Genomic DNA, 22,216 nt, shown 5'->3' on the forward strand with positions numbered 1-22,216 from the left:
CAGCTCGGAGAACCACCGAGGCCATCTACCCCTGGGTCCTTTCATTGCTAGCGGTCGCGCCAACATCAAGGCCTACAGAAAGTGACCAGCCTCTCGTTCCTCGGTCACGGACACTCAAAACTGGTTAAAACGGGCAGCCTTTTAAACGGGGCAAGGAGTTGGTACCGTCCGTCCTTGGAGGCCCCCAAGAAAGAGTACAGACAAGGCATCATAGATCTGTTCCTCTTTTCGTAATATATTGAGAAAGCAAAGGTTATGGCTTTGCGCTTAAGGGGAAAAGTACGAATTTGGCAGTGCACATTTTATCACTTCCCCTCGCCCTGGTATCTCCCATTTTACCTTCCGTAAAAAGTCACCAAATCTTGGGAAAAGACGCACCTATGGACTGCTGCCGAGTCAAGAAGAAGCAGTCACCGTTTGCTTACAGAAGGTGTGGCACATGAAAGAAATGGAAGAACAAATATTTGGACTTGGGAACATCTGGGCAGGCACTGTTGAAGACCAAACATCTCAGGGATTCCCCCCCCCCCCGCCAATCGCTGGTTCGGGGGGTGTTTGAGTTATGTTCAAAGGGTAACGAATGAAAGAGAGCAAAGTTATCAAAGCCACCATGAAATTTAAAGAGTTTTCTAATGCTGGTCATTCTCAGTGCGATTGTATGTACATTTTTTTTGAACATGAATGCAGCATGCTTCCTCTAGATTAGCCATTCCAGTTTATTTTATTTTTATATATATATATATATATATATATATATATATATATATATATATATATATATATATATATATATATATATATATATATATATATATATATATATATATATATATATAAAAAGGAAGTAGGAATGAGGGATCACTCCGATAAAAGAGATTTGCTCACTTCAAGGAGATGGAGAGGTCTGAGGATAAAGATTCTTGGCTCGAGCAGAGATGGAGTTTTTTTTTTTAAGGACAAAATAACGAATAGCTGAGGAACATGCATATAGGTGAGAAGCCCTGTTGCTAGATAACTGGATGGCGTTATCTTCTTTTTCTAAACAGATATCAAATTTCTGCTGATATTTCGTTCCAATTTAAAAAAAAAAAAACTGTGCCAAGCTAGCAAAGAATTCATGAACCCCAGAAGGAAAGCAATCCTCACCGTTAAATAGACTTGGCTCTTGGAAAGACACGTTTTTTTTTTTCCAACGTAGTTCAGAAGTAAATTATCCGAGACTGGAAGCCAACGTGTTTTTGCCTCATCGGGAAAAAGGAGGCTACAGATCCAAGTGCTGATATTACAATTTCCGAAGAAGCAATGGAGAACTTTTTGTGAAGAACACAGTGCTCTGTGTAAAATGAACGATTAGCTTACAACCAAGGGGAAGATTCCTAAAAGCGGTCTAGAGCAGCTTCCCTAGTCCCTATTTCATACTAGAGGTTTACTGAAGATTTAGAAACAAAGCTGTAGTTTAAAACGTAGTTCTCCCTTTTTTGCAAGCTAAACGTTGTACCTCAATTGGGGGGGGGGTGGAGAAATCCCCTACACTCTTGCTCAGTGTAAATATATTCCACTTTCAGGATTTTCAAAAATGGGCAAGAGGAATGTCAACGCTGCTCCTGCTAGAATGAAAAAGCTGCAATTTTCCTTTCTGAATTTTTTTTTAAAATCCCCTCAAGGAAGCAAGCCTGATTCCCTTTGGTGAAGGTGGAATGAACAGCTAATTTCAAATTGGTATTGAATGGGCAGCAAGTTAATGGTGAAGAATGTACTCTGACAAGGGGGAAACTCCCAACTCAGTGACAAAAGAGGAAGATGACGGGTTGGGTTTACGTGCTGCACCCCGTTTTGGGGGAAAGGGAGAACACGAAGAGAACCAATGCACAGATCGCTGAAAACCTGGGTCCTCCTGGCCCATTAATTGGGAAATGAGCCGCAATCTACAGCTCTGGAAAGAGAAGTGGGGGCTGAGATTTTAACATTTAAAACAAACAGAAGGCATGAAGAGAGTGTTGGAGATGAGCAGGAATCCAGTCCAGTGGCTTTTTGCCTTCTAGCAGTCCTTTCATTTGCAAACGAGGAACTCTACGCTTGTTTCTTCCTCTACAGTCCCAGAGGTAGCTTCTTCCTTTCCGGGAGGAAAGGAAATCAGTCGCTGGATCAACAAGGTCGCGTCGCCTTTCAGACGGATTTTAGGAGGCGACTCCAAGGGTTTTGAAGAAGGATCCTCTTCAATCCCTCTCTCAAAGTGTGCCCAAAGTTCCCGTCTTCTTGGGAGAGAGAGAAAGAAAAAAAACTTGCATTTTCCATAGTTTATCTCATCGCGTGTCCAGGTGTGTGTTCAGGAACATTAGGGCCCAGGTTACAAAACAGAAAAAAAAATAAAAATCAGCAGGCACTACATAGATGACACCCTCTTCTAGTCTGTAGAGATTGACTGAAAAGCCTTGGCAAAATCCAAACCAGAGACGAAGTGTAAGGCGACGGCAGTGTCCTCTCTCTGGCTGAGCCTTGCTCCGCTTTAAAAAGGCCAAAGGGCCTCATTTCATTCCATGGTCATTTGTCCAAAGTTCAGTCCAGCTGACTTCGCTACTCCAGCCAGCAGAAAAGATTTTTTTTTTTGTTTCAATCTCAAGCCGGTGAAAGGTAGGCACCATGGAGACAAACCACGAGCGGGGTGTTTTCAAGAGGAGCTGGAAAAAATATTCAAGTAAGCGGCGGGGCGCAAACACCATTGCGGGGGGGTGGGAGGCGTTAAGAAGAACCCGGCAGCGGTCCTGGTGAGGAATCCTAAAGAGGGGATGGGCAGCCTGCTGTTAAAGAGGGGTGGGAAAGCTGAGCAGGTGGGCTGGCCTCATTCGCCCCCACGACCAGGAGACAACACACACAAACAGCGTCATATGCATCCATCGTGTTACAATAAAAATAAAAATAATAATAATTAAAAGTGCAACAAACGTATGCTCATTTTAGAACGGAGAGTTTTCTCCAACCATTCTGAGGAAGAGAGAAAGAAAAAAAAAATAGGAGGGAGAGAGACAGACATCACCGAAGCCAGAAAAAATTCAAGGCAACTGGAAGAGTAGATTGCAATTCTCCGGCTGTTGGCTTACTGCTGTGGATGCTGTCCATGGGCGACCATCGATGGTGGACGTCCCATCTTGGCTGTCTGGGAGAGTTGAAAACCAAGGGTTTAGATGTAGGAGAACCTTGGGGCTCTTTTCAACAGCGTTCTTCCCTTTGCAGCCGTGAGTTCACTTGGCCCTACGGCTCACCACAGGCCCTGTCCTGGGAGGGGGAGGGAGGGGAGGGGGAAGCACATGGAGGACCCAAAAGGAGGAACAACGAAGCACATTCGCCAGGAATGCCCTCCCCTCCACCCCCCCATGGAAAAGGAAGGAAGGTAGCCAGCCTCGCCTTCCGTCAAAGGGCAACCAGTGCCTGGAGGGGAGGGGAAGGGCAAGATGGGGAGGGGAAGATGCTCTCTGATTCTGCCAAAAGGAGCTTCAGGATCCGAGGAGTGAATGAGGGAGACCATCTGGGGAATCCACCTGAACGTTTATTTTGGAATTTCCCCCTCCTCTCTGTTTTCTCTCTCTCTGTCTCTCCCCCGCTTTTTTTATTTTTTTGGTTTAAAGTGTCCCTTGTTTCTTGACCTTCCCCAAACAGGAGCCTCATTTAATCAGAGGTGGCAGGAACAGCAGGTACGCAAAAAACACCCCCCCCCCCCAAAAAAAATGCCTTCGGAAGACACCTGTTATTTCTGGCGCTGAGAAGACTTCTTTCGTTTCCTCTTATAGAAGCAGCAGCACCTGGAGCACAAAGGAGACAGCCAATCAATACAAGCGTCCCCAGGGCCGCCCCGAAAACACCCTCTCCTTCCAACGCAACGCACACAACAGCACAGGATGGAGCCAACCTTCTCGGGAGCCCTCGAGGCATCCTTTTCCCCCCGTCCACCCTCTCCTGCCAAACCGGACAACCCTATAACACAACAGGACGGCCTGCCCTCATTATGACTACACATCGGGGGACTCGCACTTTTCTTTTTAAATCAGGGGTCTCCAACCTTGGCAACTTTTAAGACTTGTGGACTTCAACTCCCAGAGTTCCTCAGACGGCAATTTTGGGAATTGAAGTTCACAAGTCTTTTTTTTTTTTAAATATATTTTTATTTTCAAAACGAACATACAAATCCTCCTTCTTTACAAGGAGAAAGTGTATCAGTTGTTTACAAAAGGCTTTCGTGCATTCTTCCACCGTCATCAAATATAATTCCTATTAATTCTAATATCTTAACTCGGATATTTATTATATTACCATCATCATACCTCCACTTTTATTTGACTATGATTATTTAAACTTCCTTCATCATAAAGTATACCAAGATTTAATACATAACCACATACTGGCATTTCATTTACTTATTTATAAAATCCTCCATTAACATTAAATGCTCATATCCTATTCTAGCTAAACATCCATAATATTTAATACCAAAATTTTCTAATCCTCCTTTCCAAATCCGTTTACCATTTACATCCAATTCCCTCCTATTGTACTCATAGCATGTATATAATTTATTATCATTATCCTTTCTTTATTTGACTATATCCTATATCGTAACATTTTCCCCCTAATAATTAAAACTTAGCTGTGTCTAATTTTGTTAAGTCCACAAGTCTTAAAGTTGCCAAGGTTGGAGACCCCTGATTTAAAGGACTGCCGTAACTTATCGCAATCCATTCCGACCTCCAGCTTCTCCATCTTTTTCCGCGGCGCCTGCACTTACGCCAACCAGGAAGGTGATACCTGGCGGCTTTCATACCCCGTTTCCCCCAAAAATAAGCCCTCCACAAAACTATCGCAACACAGCAGCAGTCATGAGGTGACCACGCTCGCCGCCTCCTCCACCTCAAAAATAATAAGACCTCCCCAAAAATAAGACCCGAGTGCTTATTTCGAGGGCCAAAAGAAAATAAGACCCTGTCTTATTTTCGGGGAAGCGTGGTACAAAAGACCCATGCCATCCCCAAAGCATACTCCAAGCCTCCATTTTCTCAAAAACGCAACCTGGACAAGCGAGAAGCTCTTAAGCTCTGGAAGGTTCTAATTAGAGAGATTCAGAAACATGAAGAAGTTTGCATGAGATGCCGTTGGGATAGATCCACATAGCACGAGGCAGAGGAAAGTCCAAGTAGTTGATCACATGGAGATTAGAGTCGATTATTTAAGAATAAGTGGGACAAAGTTTTGGCCTAGTAAGGACGTGTTGTCCTAGAGTTTTCAAAAGATCTGAGGTAAAATTTTGGAAGTGCCATTTCTTTCCTCACTAGAATTTTTTTTTGTTTTGTTGTTGTTGTTGTTACAGAAAACTAACTTTTGATGTAATCGAAATTAGATAGAGATTTAGTGTTTTAATACTCTTCCTCCTAATTTCATTACAAACACAAATGGGAGGTGTAGTTCAATCAGTAATCCATGTTTGCTAATTCCTTAAAAAGATAAAGGTTCCCCTTGTTCCCGGCTCTAGGGGGCGGTACTCATCTCCATTTCAAAGCCGAAGAGCCAGCGCTGTCCGAAGACGTCTCCGTGGTCATGTGGCCAGCATGACTCATTGCTGAAGACACACGGAACACTGTTCCCTTCCCACCAAAGGAGGTCCCTATTTTTCTATATGCATTTTTACGTGCTTTCGAACTGCTCGGTTGGCAGAAGCTGGGACAAGTCACGGGAGCTCACTCCCTTACGCGGCGCTAGTGATTCGAACCGCTGAACTGCCGACCTTTCTGATCGACAAGCTCGGCTAATTCCTTAGTTACATTTTAATACAAAGAATGTTTTTCATCCTGGTTTTATTCATACCTTCCTATTACTTTGCTTAAAAGCAAATTCCCCTTTTATTTGGTAGGGAACTGAATCAGGGGTGGGTTTCAACCAGTTCGCGGCGGTCCCCGCGAACCGGTTGGTCGGCGAACCCGGAAATAAGTAACTTCCGGGAACGGCAAAGGGCCCACCCGCCCGCCCGCACTCCCTACCCGGTTTTGACGAGTTCTGCGCTTCCACGCATGCGCAGGACGCATACAGCGCCTGCGCAATCCTCCAGGAGCAGCTGGAGCATCGCACAGATGCTAGTACGCATGCGTGCACTGCGCGCGTGCACGAGGACGCCGCCGGCCCCGTTCCAACCGAACCGGTTGGAACGGGGCGAGAAACCCACCCCTGAACTGAATGCATAGTTCAAATTAGTGCCAGTGCATGTTGGCTGTCTGAACCGTTTACACATCATTGAAGATATTTATACTTCCAATTCCTTAAAAAAGGAAATTAAAGTGACTCTTGGGTGCATCTTCCTATATTTAAAAAGCCAGGTGCTTTTTAACACTTAACATTTTTAAAAATGCAACATTTAATTCAACAGAATTGATACCTTATTCATTAACATTTATTCCATATCCAAATTTCATCAATTAAAATATGTATTAAAAAGATCTTCTATATCAAAACATTCCATCAGTTGATGGAACAAGTAGGTTAGAAAGATTTAATTTGAAGTAGTTCCTTGGAACTCCCAAGTCAACTCTGGACTCTAAAAAATGTCTTCCTCTCTCTGCTGGATGATGTCTGTCTGTCCATGTGACACATTTCTTCTAGAGCAGGGATCTCCACCCTTGGCAAGTTTAAGACTTCTGGACTTCAACTCCCAGATTTCCTTAGCCAGCCAGCTGGGAGTTGAAATCCACAAAGTCTTAAAGTTGCCCAGGATTGGAGGCCCCTGTTCTGTAACACCTTTTTCCAGCTTGATGTCCTGCAAGTGATGGGAATTTTATCGTACTTAGATTAGCATGACTGAATTAATAATTTCACAGAGTTGAAGGGCAGCAGATTGTTGAATACTGGGCTATACAGTGTCCTGGCCTGCCTGGGATAAAAGCTAGCTGGCATCACTACAACTACCCTGTTTCCCCGAAAATAAGGCCTCCCCGGATAATATGCCGAATCGGGCTTTTGAGCGCATGCGCGAAAATAAGCCCACCCAGAAAAAATTGCAACACAGCAGCAGCTATGAGGTGACTAGTACTTGCCTCCTGCACCTCAAAAATAATAAGACCTCCCTGAAAATAAGGCCAAGTGCTTATTTCAGGGGTCAAAAGAAAATAAGACCCTGTCTTATTTTGGGGAAAACACGGTGTAAGTTTCGATGCATTAAATAAATCCCAGCAAAATTATGGAAACCACAGTAGGCTAGAAAAATGTCAATCGGTGTAAATTGTCTATGTTAACCTTTCTTCCCACCCATTCCTCAAAAACATTTTCCACCAGCTTCTCCTATGTAAAGAGAGTCTTCCTTGGGAGCTCATGACGCCAGAATTGGGTATGAGTACAAATCTCACCAAAAAAAAAGTCCTTTATCTCTTGGAATGGATCAACCCCACAAAAGAGAGATTTGGACAGCGAGATGGACAGCATATACATTTAATAAAATAAAATAATAAATAAAATAACAAACGATGCTGGGAGGCAGGGGGCGGTCCTAGCAACTCTCTAATTGCAGTGTCCGACTCTTTCAGTCCACGTACCAATTGTTTCAGCCAAATGGTTATATTTAGCAACTGGCATAAAGAATTCCTAGACAATCAGTGCCAATTGTTTAGAGAATATGAGAATACAGAGAAATACTCCAGTTTGGGTCTATAAAATAAGCGTCCTCAGGTGCTTGATTGGCTGATCGGTTGGTTGATTGTTTTGAGATGGAAGATATGTTGTAGAACATGTGATATGGACAAAACCTCACAAGAAATAACTATAATAAAAGAGAAAGGGGACATGGTTGGGGTTTTGACAAGGTATTCTCTTTAATCAATGATAAAACGAACAACCAAAGTGAAGGAAGATGATCGGTAAAAACCTGAGGGGCTCATGCAGGAAACTAAGGGTGACTTATTCTGCACAGGTGGCCTCCTTTAATGATGACACACAGGCTGGATGGTTCACAGAATGAGACAATCCAGTTTCTTATGAGAAGCCTGGACTCTGGGAAGCCTTCACCTACGCAATGAATTCACTATGAAATGAAGCAGAGACACAGAGTCACATGGAAGGAACCGCATAGGCAAGAGTCCCTTTAAACATACCTATTCCCCACACTCGAGATTTTCATGTCAGGCTCGTCTTTGCTCAACTCAACCACCTCCAGAGGCTTTGGGGCTGCAACAACCGAAAGACAGCATGGCCGCCGGCCCAATATATCAGGGAGGTAGTCGTTTGGGGAAGAAGGACCTGCATGAAACCAACCAGGCCAGAGATGGCTTCTCATAAACACGGGAAGTATATTTTGGGGGACTAGGGGGACTGCCCTTCTTTTACCAACCCTGTGGCAAAAAAGTCTTAGGGAAGAGCCACCTAAACCCCTTGGATTAACCACAGGTCACTTCTCTAGCACGACACATCAGGTGGGCTGTGGCACGACCAAACCGCGCTCGACTAAAGCGCGCCCGATTAAACCGCGTCGCTGACGTCATCAACAGGGTGAGAACAGCAAGCACGGAGAAAGTACTTTAAATAGCGCTTTGAAAGCAAGCCGATTCAAGTTAAGGTAAGGGTTAGGTTTAGGGTTAGGTTTAGGGTTAGGATTAGGTTTAGCGTTAGGTTAAGGGTTAGGTTTAGGGTTAGGTTAAGGGTTAGGTTTAGGGGGGTTAGGTTTAGGTTTAGGTGTTAATTTTAGGTTTAGCGTTTACAGCGTGCTTTTTTTTCCGCGCTGTTGTTGCGCTGTGATGACGTCAGCTACGCGGTTTTGTCGAGCGCCCTTTAGTCGAAAGCGGTTTTGTGGTGGAACCCAGTTGGGCAAGGGTTCCACAATATTAGTCTAACCCTTTATGGAGGTGGGCACCAAATTCTGCCTTTCCTCTTTCAAACAGAAAAGCTTTTTAAAAACACTTCCCTAAATGCCACCGAATAAATTGTGGAAATTGGTGAGGCCGAAAAAACAAATCTTTTCCAATTAAAGAGGGACACCGTGCAAAAATGCGTTATGGTGGAGAGCCAAATTGGTAACAGGTAATATAATCCTGGGCAATCACTTCTAAGGATAAGCTTTTTTCATTTGTCTTTGGCACGCACTTCGTTTTTGGCCTCGGTTCTAAAGGCCCCCAGAATGACTGTCTTTGCTTCCCCTGTGCCTGTCCATCGAGACTGATGGGTGAAGGCCTTGCCCAGGACACCTGGCCTTTTCACAGTGGGCCTTCACAACTGTAATGTTCTATAATTCTCGACCCAGGTTTGGTTCCACTTCACAAGTGGGGAAAGGCTTTTCAGAGAAGTCCTGAAGGTACTCTTGGAAGTATCTAGAGATAGTTCTACCTGTATAGGTTTTTAGGTTTGTGGGCTGTTGGTTGGAGCGTCAATTTTAGGAGATCGAGGGGTGAAACGAAATGGCTGGATCCACAGCTCCTGAATGTCAAATACACACGGCATTCTATGTACAATTGTACATCCAGGGGTGCCAGCCACAATGACCACAAATCAAGCAAGTTTGAGCCCAAAGAGAAAACGGCTCCGTTTTTGTAATCTGGGCTAACGCTTGGGGAAGTCCAGTATTCCTTTTTGGGGGGGGGCAGGAATGATGCATACAATCTTTTGAAAGCTTTCACGCAACAGAGGTACGCACATCTATTCAGGGGTTCTCACACCTGAAAGATGAACGGGGATATACCCAAAGGGTACTGAATGGTTTTTTGTTTTTTTTTAAATCTGTCTCCTCCCTCCAAGTTCAAAAGACTTGAAAGAATGACTGTTTCAGCATCTTTCTCCAACCTGATGCTCTCCCAAATACCCCAGCAAGTGTATATACATCGGGATAACAATCGAGTTTTGACTGATGAGGGCTGCTCATTGGTAGAACAAATAGTTCACATTTTGACATCCACAGTTAAGTGCCATAAAACAGGGGTCTCCAACCTTGGCAAATTTGCTGGCTGAGGAACTCTGGGAATTGAAGTCCACAAGTCTTAAAGTTGCCAAGGTTGGAGACCCCTGCTATAAAATATTGCCTCAAACACTGAAAGCCATTGCTATTCAGTGTCGATAAAGTTAAACTCTATGGTTTGGGAATAAGCTAGCAGGTTTTAAGATGGGTGGACTTCCATGTCCAGAATTCTGGGAGTCGAAGTCCACTTGTCTTAAAGTTGCCAAATTTGAGGGGGGGGAACCAAACAAAATCCCCTTGTCCGATGTCTTTGGAGACATGTTATATGTAAAAATAACGGATTCCATTACTTTGGTTCCCTCAGATCTTTGGCCATTCCAAACCACTTTTCTAAACTTTTTTTTCTGAAGTACTACATAGAGAATTTCAGGAGGAGGCCCAGAGAAAGGAATATATGCCACTCAGAGTCACCTTGGGGTTGAGAGGGGCTGCAAAAAAATTTAATAAATAAATAAATAAAAACAACAGGCTTGGAGATCCCAAGGAAGGAGGGGAGCCCCAAAGTGTTGGCAGATCTATGTTTCCACTCTTATTTATATGTGTTTTAACTCTATTAAAAAAAATTTTTAAAAATTGTATTTTATATTATTCATTGGGTTCTTTCCCCGAAAATAAGACCTCCCGGATAATAAGCCCAACTGGGCTATTGAGCGCATGCGCTAAAATAAGCCCTCTCCCAAAATTAGCCCTCCCTGAAAATATTGCAACACGGCAACAGCCATGAGGGGACCACGCTCGCTGACTCCTGCACCTCAAAAATAAAAAAGACCACCCCAAAAATAATAAGGTAAAGTGCTTATTTCGGGGGTCAAAAGAAAATAAGACCCTGTCTTATTTTCGGGGAAACATGGTAGAACGCCACCGAGAGTCTCATACATGAGATGGGTGGCAATATAAATGTAATAAATAAAATATATGTAATATAGCATTCATTCCAATAATAACCCTGATCGCTTCCTGGCATTTACGTGGCACTCTTTGGCTCTTACGATTCAATATTTATTTTTGCATGCCTAGGTGGCCCAGCAAATCGTGACAGAGGCTGCAACCCCAAGAAACCACTCTCAACTGCATAACAGGTGGAACGTAGGCTGTCCTTCTGCAAAAACTGTCTTTTTATTTCATTTTTTCTATAGCACCAACCAAGCATATATCACAAAGAACAGGTCTGAGAAGTCCATACCCCGAGGGGCTTACAATCTAAAAAAACAGACAGAAGGAAAGCGTTTCTTTGGCAGAGCAAAATGGAGCGAGGGGTGGGGTGGGGTGGGGACGAAAACAGAAAATGTGATTAGTCAATGGGTTATGTGCTGTTTATTTTCACTGAAGAAGAGTCCGTAAGTCTACTTGTGGCCTTTTTCGGGGATAAACTATGTCCATAGCTTGATAAAGATGAAGATCTGTGGCACAAAAGCAGGGCATTTACAGAATTACCTGAGAAATAGCAATAGCACTTAAAGACTTATAGACCGCTTCACAGGGCTTTTGCAGCCCTCTCTAAGCGGTTTACAGAGTCAGCATATTGCCCCCATCAGTTCTGGGTCCTCATTTTACCCACCTTGGAAGGATGGAAGGCTGAGTCAACCTTGAGCCGTTCAGGATCGAACTCCAGGCTGTGGGAAGAGTTTGTCTGCAATACTGCATTCTAAGCACTGTGCCATCACGGTCTGTCCGTCCGTCCTTCCTTCTTTCCTTCCTTCCTTCTCACTTAGCAATAGCTCTTAACTTGTATACTGCTTCATGGTGCTTTACAGCCCTCTCTGAGCAGTTTACAGAGTCAGCCTCTTGCCCCCAACAATCTGAGTCCTCATTTTACCCACCTCGGAAGGATGGAAAGTTGAGTCAACCTTCAGCCTGGTGAGATTCGAACTGCCAAATTGCAGGCAGCCGGCAGTCAGCAGAAGTAGCCTGCAGTACTGCACTCTGACCATTGCGCCCCCACAGCTCGGAAATCAAGGTCAGGGGGTCTATCAGGAATTGCATTTGATGCATCTTGAGATGCTTGATGTAGGGGAAGGGGAGGGAAATAGGGAAGTCACGGGAATCCCATATAGCAGGGATCCCCAATCCCCCCTGGGCCAAGGATCGCTACCGGTCCGTGACTTATTTGGAACCGGGCCTCAGAGCTGGAGGTGAGCAGTGAGTGGGCCAGCAAAGCTTCATCTGTATTTGCAGACCCTCCATAATGCTAGTATCACCAGCTCGGCTCCACTTCAGATCATCAGGTATTAAATTACAATTCCGCTAACTGCCCTGACTTACGCCCCCCCCACTGATATCCTGCTGTCAGAAGATGGGGCTGTGCATTGTCCATCTTCGAGAAGGAAGTCCTCAGCCAAAACTGCTGGTAAGGTGACAGGGAAACTCTACAAGCCATATTCAGTTTGGGGTTCAAAACTCCCCATAATCAGCCTCTTTTCTCCACCACCACCACCACCATCCCCGAAACTTTAAAACTGCACACGTGGCAAAATAAGCAAGTATTATTGTTGCTGCTACCGTCACACATTCCTGGGACAGAATGTTTCCAATGCAGGAGTCCCAAGAATGTAAAGCTTTGAATATATTCCAACATTTCAAAATATATTCAATATATTCCAGCCTTATGCAGTTTTGAACTACTGGGAATTATTGTTGGAATCAAAGCCCCCTCAGAGCCCAAAAGGCACTCTTTTTCAGAAGCCCCCGCCCCCAAGAAACTCTTATGCTATTTACCTTTTTACCAAGCTAAAATATGGTGGTGTTAAACACTGATGTAACCGGTTTTTAAGAGAGACCTGATTATGTGGATCCACATTTGAGGGTGTGTGGGAGGGAGATCCACTTTAGACAACAGATAAGGGATTCTGGGACAAAAACAGGACTACTCTATTCTCACAATACAGATCCCTGGCATTGGAAAGGCCCAAATACTTCACAAAAACCATAGAAATCGCTGCAAAACACTTTTTTTAAAAACCAATGAAGGATTGAAAAAGTATATCCCGGGCAAAGGAGCTGCTTAAAGAAAACCTGCACAGTTGCAACAACTGTGGGGACAAACCGAGACACCTTCAGGCTTTCCAGACACTCCGCCACACTCTCTTTTGAGGGAAGCCACTGAGGTGCCAATCCGGGCATCAACCTCCCTGCCTTGCCCTAATGCCCCTAAGGCAGGGGTCGGCAACCTTAAACACTCAAAGAGCCATAAAGGTCCTAAACGGAAGGCCCCCCCCCCCCCAACTCAATTCTGGAGCCAACCGGAAGTCCGGTTCCCCCCACCATAGAGTCTCCTCCTAGCGTGGCGTCCTTTTTCCTCTGCTGATCAGCAGTCCAATTCCCCCACCATAGAGTCTCCTCCTAGCGTGGCATTCTTTTTCCTCTGCTGACCAGAAGTCCAGGTCCCCCACCATAGAGCCTCCTCCTAGCGCGGCATCCTTTTTCCTCTATCTGCCCTAACTGAAAGCCCTATCAATTGTGGAGCTGACTGGCGACAGAGGGAGCTGCAGCAGAGGGATGAGCCACATGCGGCTCCAGAGCCGTGGGTTGCTGACCCCTGCCCTAAGGAGGCCATCCTTCGCTATCTGCTCCCCACTCGATTAATGTCGCTTTGCTTTTGGGCCAAGCGCAGCCTAGTCTGATTCACTCCCCCTTGCACGTGTACCAGAGAGAGTGACTCACCACAAGTTGAGCATTTTCAGGCAGCTACAACAGACAAGTGAGAGGAGAAAGGAGGAAAGAAAGAAAGAGACAAATAAAAACACAGAAAGGAAAGGAGGAAACATTAGCTCAGAGTAAGATGGAAGCAAGTCACGGCAGTTCATGCAAACGTGCATTGCGGATCCTGAGGGTCCTCACCAGCTCCGCCAACTTTCTCAGATCTGCCTCTACCTAACCCTCCTGTAATCCCTGAGGAAGTGAGACCGTGGTGGGCTCTTTCTCAGACGGACAAAAAGAAGCCTTTGCAATAGACCAAAACCCGATATGATCACAAGCAGGAGGAATGTCTTCAGTGAGGCCTTGGCAGAAGGGAGCGGGAAGCTTCCTGGACTATTTCTTGGAAAAGAAAACCCTAAAGAAATTCCCTGGGAAGGTCCAGATGCGAACACCTTAATGACTTGAGGGACAGTTACATGCTACAAACATAAGACCCGACATCGCTAAGAATAAAGATGCAGCTTTTGCACTCGGTTAGAAGATGCTTCTGGGAAAGTGGTTTTAAAGAGGGAGGTGGCCTGGCGAAAAATCAAAAGATGACATTGGATTCTCAGCTAATTCAAGGCGTTATGAGGGATGGCTGACTGAGAAACATCTTGGAAGTAGTCATAAGATAACGGAGGGTAAACTTTGGAAGTACCATTTCTGCGGAAGGTTTGGAAACCTGAGCCAAAAACTTAGACAACAGCTGAGAACAATCGTGACTTCCAGTGGACATTAACATTTCCCTAACTTCCACTTCAGTTACAGTTTTCAGTTCTGCACTGCAGATATCTAAATGGCCAGAGCGATATAGAAAACTAACTTTTTTTTCCCTTAGTTGTTTTGCAATCCAGATCGGACAACCCTAATTTCTTCCGTCCCAGAGGAAACCTTCTCCCATGAAACTGGAGAAGGACATAAATGTTTCCAAGGACAAAGTCCACGATATGCAGTCCTAGGTCCAAATGACTTGGGGAATAAAAAGTTTATTTGAACTAAGTTGGAATTGCTCCAAATCAGTGTTTCTCAACCTTGGCAACTTGAAGATTTCCTGACTTCAACTCCCAGAATTCCCCAGCCAGCATTCGCTGGCTGGGGAATTCTGGGAGTTGAAGTCCGGACATCTTCAAGTTGCCAAGGTTGAGAAACACTGCTCCAAGTCAACTTCCAGAGCTGATGGGAACCACTACAGAAAAGTAGTGAGCCCATTCCTTCAGCCCTATCACAGAGAGGATGGTCTGTCTTTGCTTGGTAGATACAGAACAATTCTTTCGGCCGTTTTATTAATGCTATGGCCCAGACAGACATTTTTAAGAGCTGAAGTTTAGTTCATTTCTGTAACATTTCCTGGAGAAAAAAACCCAACCCTTCTCCTAACTGCTGAAGACTCTTCCCAGCAACTTGGTATAAATGCAGTTAAATAAATGCAGTCTTTTTCCTATCTCCAGCCTTTCAACTACAGAAAGTCACTAACCACCTGCTGTGTGACAAATGTTATCAACTCGAAAAGCTAATATTTTGTCACGAGGATATCTGTGCTTATTTAAAAAAAAAAAATTAAAATTCTCCTCCTTCTGAGCTCAAAGATGCTATAGTTGTTGTTGTTGTTGTTTCCTTAAAGGAGAAGGTGGGAATGTTTGCGAAGTGAAAAACTTTGTCTTAAAAGATTTTTAGGGCGATGGCTTCCTTCTCCTAGCTGGGGCTTCAGAACCTGAAGCCTAATTAAATTTAAGGCACGGATAACCTGCTTTCCTGGAAAGGATATTGGAAGCTCACCTTTAGCCTAGCCAGTCGTGGATCACCTCTGCCATAAAACTTACAGAAATATTGTTATGATTGCTGAAAGACTCTCCAGAGTCTCAACACAAGATAATGTCAGGCAAGACAAACAGCAGTTTTGTCCCTCACTAAGTCTTTGAGGAAACTTCTTCTCAGTGTAAATAGCCAAGTGTGTCTGTCCTCACCTCCCTTGTGGAGAAAAAGAAATGGAGGGAGGAGGAGGCTCCCTATCATGCTTCCTAAAGTGATAATAAACCATGTGCTGCAGCACTGGATGGTAGAGATGAAAGCAATGGCCTCAACTTCTAACAGAAGCAAAATAAATCCCACTGCAGGCCAAAATAACTCAGGGCTTTTGTGAGCCAGAAGAAGTTCCCCTACTGAACACAAAAACCATCTCTTTTCAAAGAAGAGTTAAAGCACCACGGACCTTTGATCTTCAGAAGACGACTGGGGAGGGAGGAGGAGAGGAACATGGGTCTCTCTGAATAGTAGACTACACTATCCCAAAGAAATCGAAGTTGTTCGAAGTGAGAAGGGCAGTAAGGACCAACAGCTACAAGCCTTCACTCCTGGGGGGAATCGGTTACGCATGCCAGTTGCAAAATTCTTCTGAAACCCTCCGTCCAACCTGTGGCACATGCATCGGGTCAGAAGTAGCATGACCCGGACAGCCCAAAGGGAAAAGAAGCTGCACCCAGCAACGCCATGGTTATCCATGCAAGAAGGAAAGCGGGGGAAAAAAGGATCTGACCACACGTTATGGGCACGGGTGCATCGAAGCCTGGAAACACACCAACATATTTTGCACGGAGATGATGCAGGGGAAAACCTTGCTTGACAGCAAACATACTTAGCTTCCTCTACTACTTCCACCTCAGTACGGGCCGCAAGTGGTACGTTGGAAGGTGCTCCTGCTTGCTCTTCAACGTTCAACTCGCCGTTGGTTGAGCTTACCACCTGGAACGAATACCAACAGAGAAAGAAAAGCCTGTTAATTAGGGACCTAAGACCAGGTGTGGCTCAAAGCCACATCGAATGCAGCCCACAGGCCTTCTCGAAACCCTATAAACTAAGGTATCCTGAGGTCATCAGGTTGGCAATCAACCCTATCTTCCTTCTCTCTTGCAGCCTCTTTTACTCCACCTTGGCACATCTATTAATCAGGAAGCCAGGGGTGTGACACTCACAATCACCACTACAGGGGAGACTGCTTCATTCTGGAGGCAGAGAGCCAGGAAGGAAAACAGAAGGCGGTTTCAGATGATGGAGAGTTTTTGGTCCATGAAGTGACTTATGTCTGAATACATCGATCTTTTTTGCGCAGAAGATCCTTAATAAGTGTTTGATTGACAATAGCAATAGCACCTAGACTTATATACCATTTCACAGTGCTTCAGAGCCCTCTCTAAACGGTTTACAGAGTCAGCCTATCACCCCCAACAATCTGGGTCCTCATTTTACCCACCTCGGAAGGATGGAAGGATGGTTTCAACCTTGAACCTGGTGAGATTTGAACTGCCAAATTGCAGGCAGCCTGCAGGCAGCAGAAGTAGCCCGCAGTACTGCACTCTCACCACTGCGCCACTGTGTCTCACAATACACAATCCCACAAGGGACAATGGAGCTAATTTGGCACAAGTCACCTGAAATCTGAATAATCAGTTACATACAGGTAGTCGATTTGCAACCGAGCCTAAAATGTCTGTTGCTAAGCAAGATAGTTGTTAAGTGAGTTTTGCCCCAACCGTTCTTGCCACGGTTGTTAATCCCTGCAGTTGTTAATTTAGTCACACGGTGGTTAAGTGAACCCGGCTTCCCCAATGCCTTTTGCTTGTCAGAAGGTCGCAAAAGGGACACTGCAGCCATCATAAACATCAACCACTTGCCAAAGGTCTGAATTCTGATCATGGGGACGCTGCAACGGTTGTGTGAAAAACAGACATAAGTCACTTTTTTTCTGTGCTGTGTTAATTTCCAATGGTCACTAAATGAATGGTTGCAAGTCAAGGACTGTCGGTACTATACAATGTGAAGCCTGGCCTTAGGAGAAGGAGGAGGAGGATGGGGAGGGGGAGGAAAAGGGTATATAGAATGTGGATTTGAGCAAAAATCCAAATTTTTAGATTTGTGGTCTAGGTCAGTGGTTCCCAAACTTGGCAACTTTAAGACTTGTGGACTTCAACTCCCAGAATTCTCCAGCTAGCTCTTCTGGCTGGATAACTCTGGGAGTTGAAGTCCACAAGTCTTAAAGTTGCCAAGTTTGGGAACCACTGGTCTAGGTTCTGCCTAAAACTCCTTCCCCAATTTGAGCCTCCTCCAATTAATGTGGATTAATTCCAACATTTCTCAGGCCAGATTAGTCTTCCTTGAAGTTCACACCTGTGGAAGATGTCCAGACTAGGAAAAGGCCTTCCTAAAGAATCAGCATGGCAAGACAGCAACATCGCACTCCGTTCTAAGCCTTTCAGGCACCTCTGATGTCATGCCCATCCGCCCTCATCATTCTAGCAGAAGCCAAACCTTGCAGGTAAAAGAGGGAGGGGACCCTGTGCATGCCCAAGGGGAGATAGCCAAGCAGCTGTGCGGGAGAGAGGAGGAGGAGGAGGAGGAGGGGGAAAAAAAAGCAATACCTGGACAGATCCCCCATGCCGTTCGGAAGCCAAGTGAGAGGCCAGAAACATAGCATTGGTCTGCCGGACTGCCGGGATTTCCCACTCTCCTCTGCGTTCGGACACAGGCTGCCCAGGCATCAGCATGCAGGAAAGCAGAGAGACCGGAGGGAAGGCAAAAAGGTGAACCAGAACCAAGCAAGCGTGTGAAAAAAGCTCAAGAGGGAGAGGGAAGCAAAGCATTTCGGGCATCGAATATTCCCGTTGACAAGGAGGCCTACAGCAGCAGGGGTGTCAAACTCGATTTCATTGAGGGCCGCGTCCAGAGGATTCAGCCAGTTCGGACCGGTTCGCCTGAACCGGTAGTGGAAATCGTGGGTGGGCCGCCTGCCCCGGCTCTATGCCGTCTTATTTAGGCATGTTTTCAAACCGTACGCATGTGTGCAAGCCGCATGCACGATCAAGGCGCATTGGGGGAAGGCCGAGCGCATGCGTGGACAGGGGCACACGCACTCACATTTGTGAACCGGTAGGGAAAGAAAGCGAATACCACCCCTGGTCGCATCAGAGTTGTGTCTGACTTCGGAGGGAGAGGGGGGGCATAGCTAGGTGGGGCGTGGCCAGCTTGACGGCACTCATGTCGGGGGAGCCGGTGATGGCCCGAGTGCTCTACCCACGAAAACGGGCCCCTGAGCTCCCTTTTTGCCTGCGACTGTCTCCTGCAGCCCCCAGCCAGTGAAAATGGAGCTCAGGTGGGTCACCTGCAGCTCTCCTGAGCTCCGTTTTCGCTGGCAGAGGCACCGCAGGCCAGGCCTTCATTGTTTCCAGGGAGGGCCTGTGGGCCAGATCTAAGCACCCTGCGGGCAGGATTCGGCCCTCGGGCCTTGGGTTTCGGCCCCCTGGCCTAAAGGCACAACGCAGTCGAGGCAGAAGTGCGTTCCCTGCGTTTAAAAACAGAAAATAAATCTATATACAGGTAGTCCTCGAATTACAGCCATATTTGGGCCCAAAATTTCTGTTGCTAAGGGGAAGATTTATCAAGTGAGTTTTGCCCCATTATACTACCTTTCTTGCCACCTTCGTTAAGTGAATCACTGCAGTTGTTCAGTTAGTGACACACCTGCTGAGTGAACCTGGCTTCCCCCATCGATTTTGCTTGTCAGGAGGTCGCAAAAGGGGATCTACGTGACTCTGGGGCACCGCAACCGTCATAAATATGAGTCAGTTGCCAAGGGTCTGAGTTTTGATCATGTCACCATGGGAATGTTGCTACGGTCGTTAAGGGTGAAAACTAGTTTTCTCACTGCTGTTGAATCTCTGTTTTCAGATCGTCATTTCTCCCAATTAGCACTGGAGACCTGAGCATTTTGTATTCTTATTTTAAATAACAGATTCACCCACCCTAAAAGCAGCCAGAGGAAGCTTGCTAGAGTAAAACGAAGAGCAGTATTAATAAGGCCATTGACATCCCTGGCTTTTCTAGGTGCCCCTCTTAGGAATGCAGGCTGGAGATACGGAGGCACATTTAAAGCATTTAAGGCATAAGATGAACCAACCTGATTTCGGTAAGGCTGTACGGAGGATCGATCCCGGTGTATGTGGGCGTCTCTCATTACAGATGGTCCCGATTCTATATGCATGGGTCCCACCGGAGTGGGCTGGAAAATAAAACACAGACACGTGTGAATCACATTCGCTGAAAGCAAAACAAGTTTAGCAATAGCAATAGCAGTTAGGCTTATATACCGCTTCATAGGGCTTTCAGCCCTCTCTAAGCAGTTTACAGAGTCAGCATATTGCCCCCAACAACAATCTGGGTCCTCATTTCACCCACCTCGGAAGGATGGAAGGCTGAGTCAACCCTGAGCCGGTGAGATTAGAACCGCTGAACTGCAGATAACAGTCAGCTGAAGTGGCCTGCAGTACTGCACCCTAACCACTGCGCCACCTCGGCTCATTAACACTTCCCCTGTTCCAAAGGGAAAAAGAAAAAAACCCTTTTGAAAAGGAAAAATACAGTGTGAACACCCAGGTTTGCAGGAAGGTTCCCGACTAAATACAGGTAGTCCTTGGACCTACGACCACAATTATGCCCAAAATGTCAGTTGTTTATTGAGACATTTCTCAAATGAATTTTGCCCCGTTTTACGACCTTTTTTTTGCTCCAATTGTTCAAGGAGTCACTGCAGTGTGTTCAGTTACTAACACGGTTGTTAAGTGAATCGGGCTTCCCTGTTGATGTTGCTTGTCAGAAAGTCTGAAAGGGGGATCACGTGACCACTGTACTTGAGAGACTGCCTACTGCCAATTACCTCCAATAGACCGATTAGGTCCCACAGATTAGGCCTCCTCCGAATTCCATCCGCCGGCCAATGCCGACTGGCGACCACCCGGAGGAGGGCCTTCTCTGTGGCTGCTCCGGCCCTTTGGAACGAGCTCCCCGTGGAGATTCGGACCCTCACCACCCTCCAGGCCTTCCGCAAAGCCCTTAAAACCTGGCTGTTCCGGCAGGCCTGGGGCTAATGAGTTTTTGCCCCCCCTCGAACGGTATGGCTGTTGAGTGTTTTAAATTGTGGTATTGTTTTGTTCATGTTCTTTTTCTTATCTGTACTCCCCCCCTGACTTGGTTGTGAGCCGCCCTGAGTCCCCTCCGGGGAATAGGGCGGCATAGAAATATAATAAACTCAAGCGGGTACGCTTCAAGGTGCTACTTATCACCTACAAAGCCCTGCAGGGTATTGGATCTGGGTACTTGAGAGACCGCCTACTGCCAATTACCTCCACTCGACCAATTAGATCCCATAGATTAGGCCTCCTCCGACTTCCATCAGCCGGTCAATGTCGACTGGCAACCACGCGGAGGCGAGCCTTCTCGGTGGCAGCTCCGATTCTATGGAACGATCTCCCCGTGGAGATTCGTACCCTCACCACCCTCCAGACCTTCCGCACAGCCCTTAAAACCTGGCTGTCCCGACAGGCCTGGGGTTAAAGATATTGACCCCACCCGAATTGTATGAATGTTGTGCTTTTAACAATGTATTGTTTTATGTGTTTAACATGGTTTGTCCTCCCTCCCCCTGAACTGTGAGCCGCCCTGAGTCCCCCCAGGGAAAAGGGCGGCATACAAATAAAATATCTATCTATCTATCTATCTATCTATCTATCTATCTATCTATCTATCTATCTATCTATCTATCTATCTATCTATCTCAACTCAACCACTGCGACAGTCATAATTGTGAGCTAGCTGCAAAGAGCCTGAATTTTGATCATGTGACCATGAGGATGCTACAACGATCTTAAGTGTGAAAAAATGGACACCAGTCACTTTTTTTTCAGTGCTGTTGTAACTTTGAACGGCCACTCAATAAATTATTCTCAAGTCGAGGGCTACCTGTCCAGGCGGTAACATTACTTTCCAAATAACGAGACAATGAGAGGTTGCGTCAAAACTGGCTTTTAAAGAGCAACCCCTGGGGGGGGGGGGGGAAAGAACCACAGCAGATGCCCCAGGACGACCACTTACAATTGGCCTGCCAACCCAGTCGTAGGCGTAATCGAAGGTGAATCCCCTCTTTTCAAATAACTCGGTGAAGATGGTTCGTAGGTAATCGTAGTCTGGTCTCTCGAAGAAGTCTAGCCGTCGGACGTAACGAAGGTAGGCGGCCATCTCCTCTGTTAAAGGGAATTAGGAAGAAGCAACATCAGACAATCTGTTCAGAAAGAAGTAGAAGCAGAATATATTTCAGCGTTACCTCACTGGTCAGGTTAAAACCCCCCTAAATTACCAGTTTACAGAGGCAGAGGGGATGGAGAAATCTGTCGCATGGATGGGCCACCCAGCCACGGGTTTCTAAAGGGGGCCTCCCTTATGAACATCACTGAAATATTTGCAGACTTAGGGGCAAAAACGATTAGTAGTCACCAGCTTTGGAACAATTAAGGGTTTCTATTAGTGTTCTTGTTCTCCGAACTGGTATTGGACCTGGGTACTTGAGAGACCGCCTGCTGCCAATTACCTCCCAAAGACCCATTAGATCGCGCAGGGTCGGCCTCCTTCTCTGTTGCAGCTCCGGCCCTTTGGAACGAACTCCCCGCGGAGATTCGGACCCTCAGCTCTCTCCCTGCTTTCCGAAAAGCCGTTAAAACCTGGCTGTGTCGGCAGGCCTGGGGTTGA

At 45.9% G+C, this 22,216-nt stretch overlaps 1 protein-coding gene across 2 annotated transcripts in view; it reads right to left on the reverse strand.

Annotated features, from left to right (window-relative positions):
* Positions 1-3,073: 3,073 nt before the first annotated feature.
* Positions 3,074-22,216, reverse strand: part of CSNK1G1 (casein kinase 1 gamma 1) — a 33,328-nt gene continuing 14,185 nt past the window's right edge. The window contains exons 9-14 of one of the 2 annotated variants that reach the window (XM_032233070.1): positions 21,566-21,714; positions 19,596-19,697; positions 18,061-18,168; positions 16,281-16,387; positions 3,740-3,797; positions 3,074-3,154 (exon numbers count right to left, since the gene is read on the reverse strand). In XM_032233070.1, coding sequence (XP_032088961.1) covers positions 3,743-3,797; positions 16,281-16,387; positions 18,061-18,168; positions 19,596-19,697; positions 21,566-21,714 — 521 coding nt within the window. In that variant the 3' untranslated portion in view covers positions 3,074-3,154; positions 3,740-3,742. The remainder of the gene's footprint in view (positions 3,155-3,739; positions 3,798-16,280; positions 16,388-18,060; positions 18,169-19,595; positions 19,698-21,565; positions 21,715-22,216) is intronic. The other variant, XM_032233071.1, reaches the window with a different exon arrangement.

Source organism: Thamnophis elegans, chromosome 16 (assembly GCF_009769535.1).
Source record: "Thamnophis elegans isolate rThaEle1 chromosome 16, rThaEle1.pri, whole genome shotgun sequence".
Classification (NCBI taxonomy): Eukaryota; Metazoa; Chordata; class Lepidosauria; order Squamata; family Colubridae; genus Thamnophis; species Thamnophis elegans.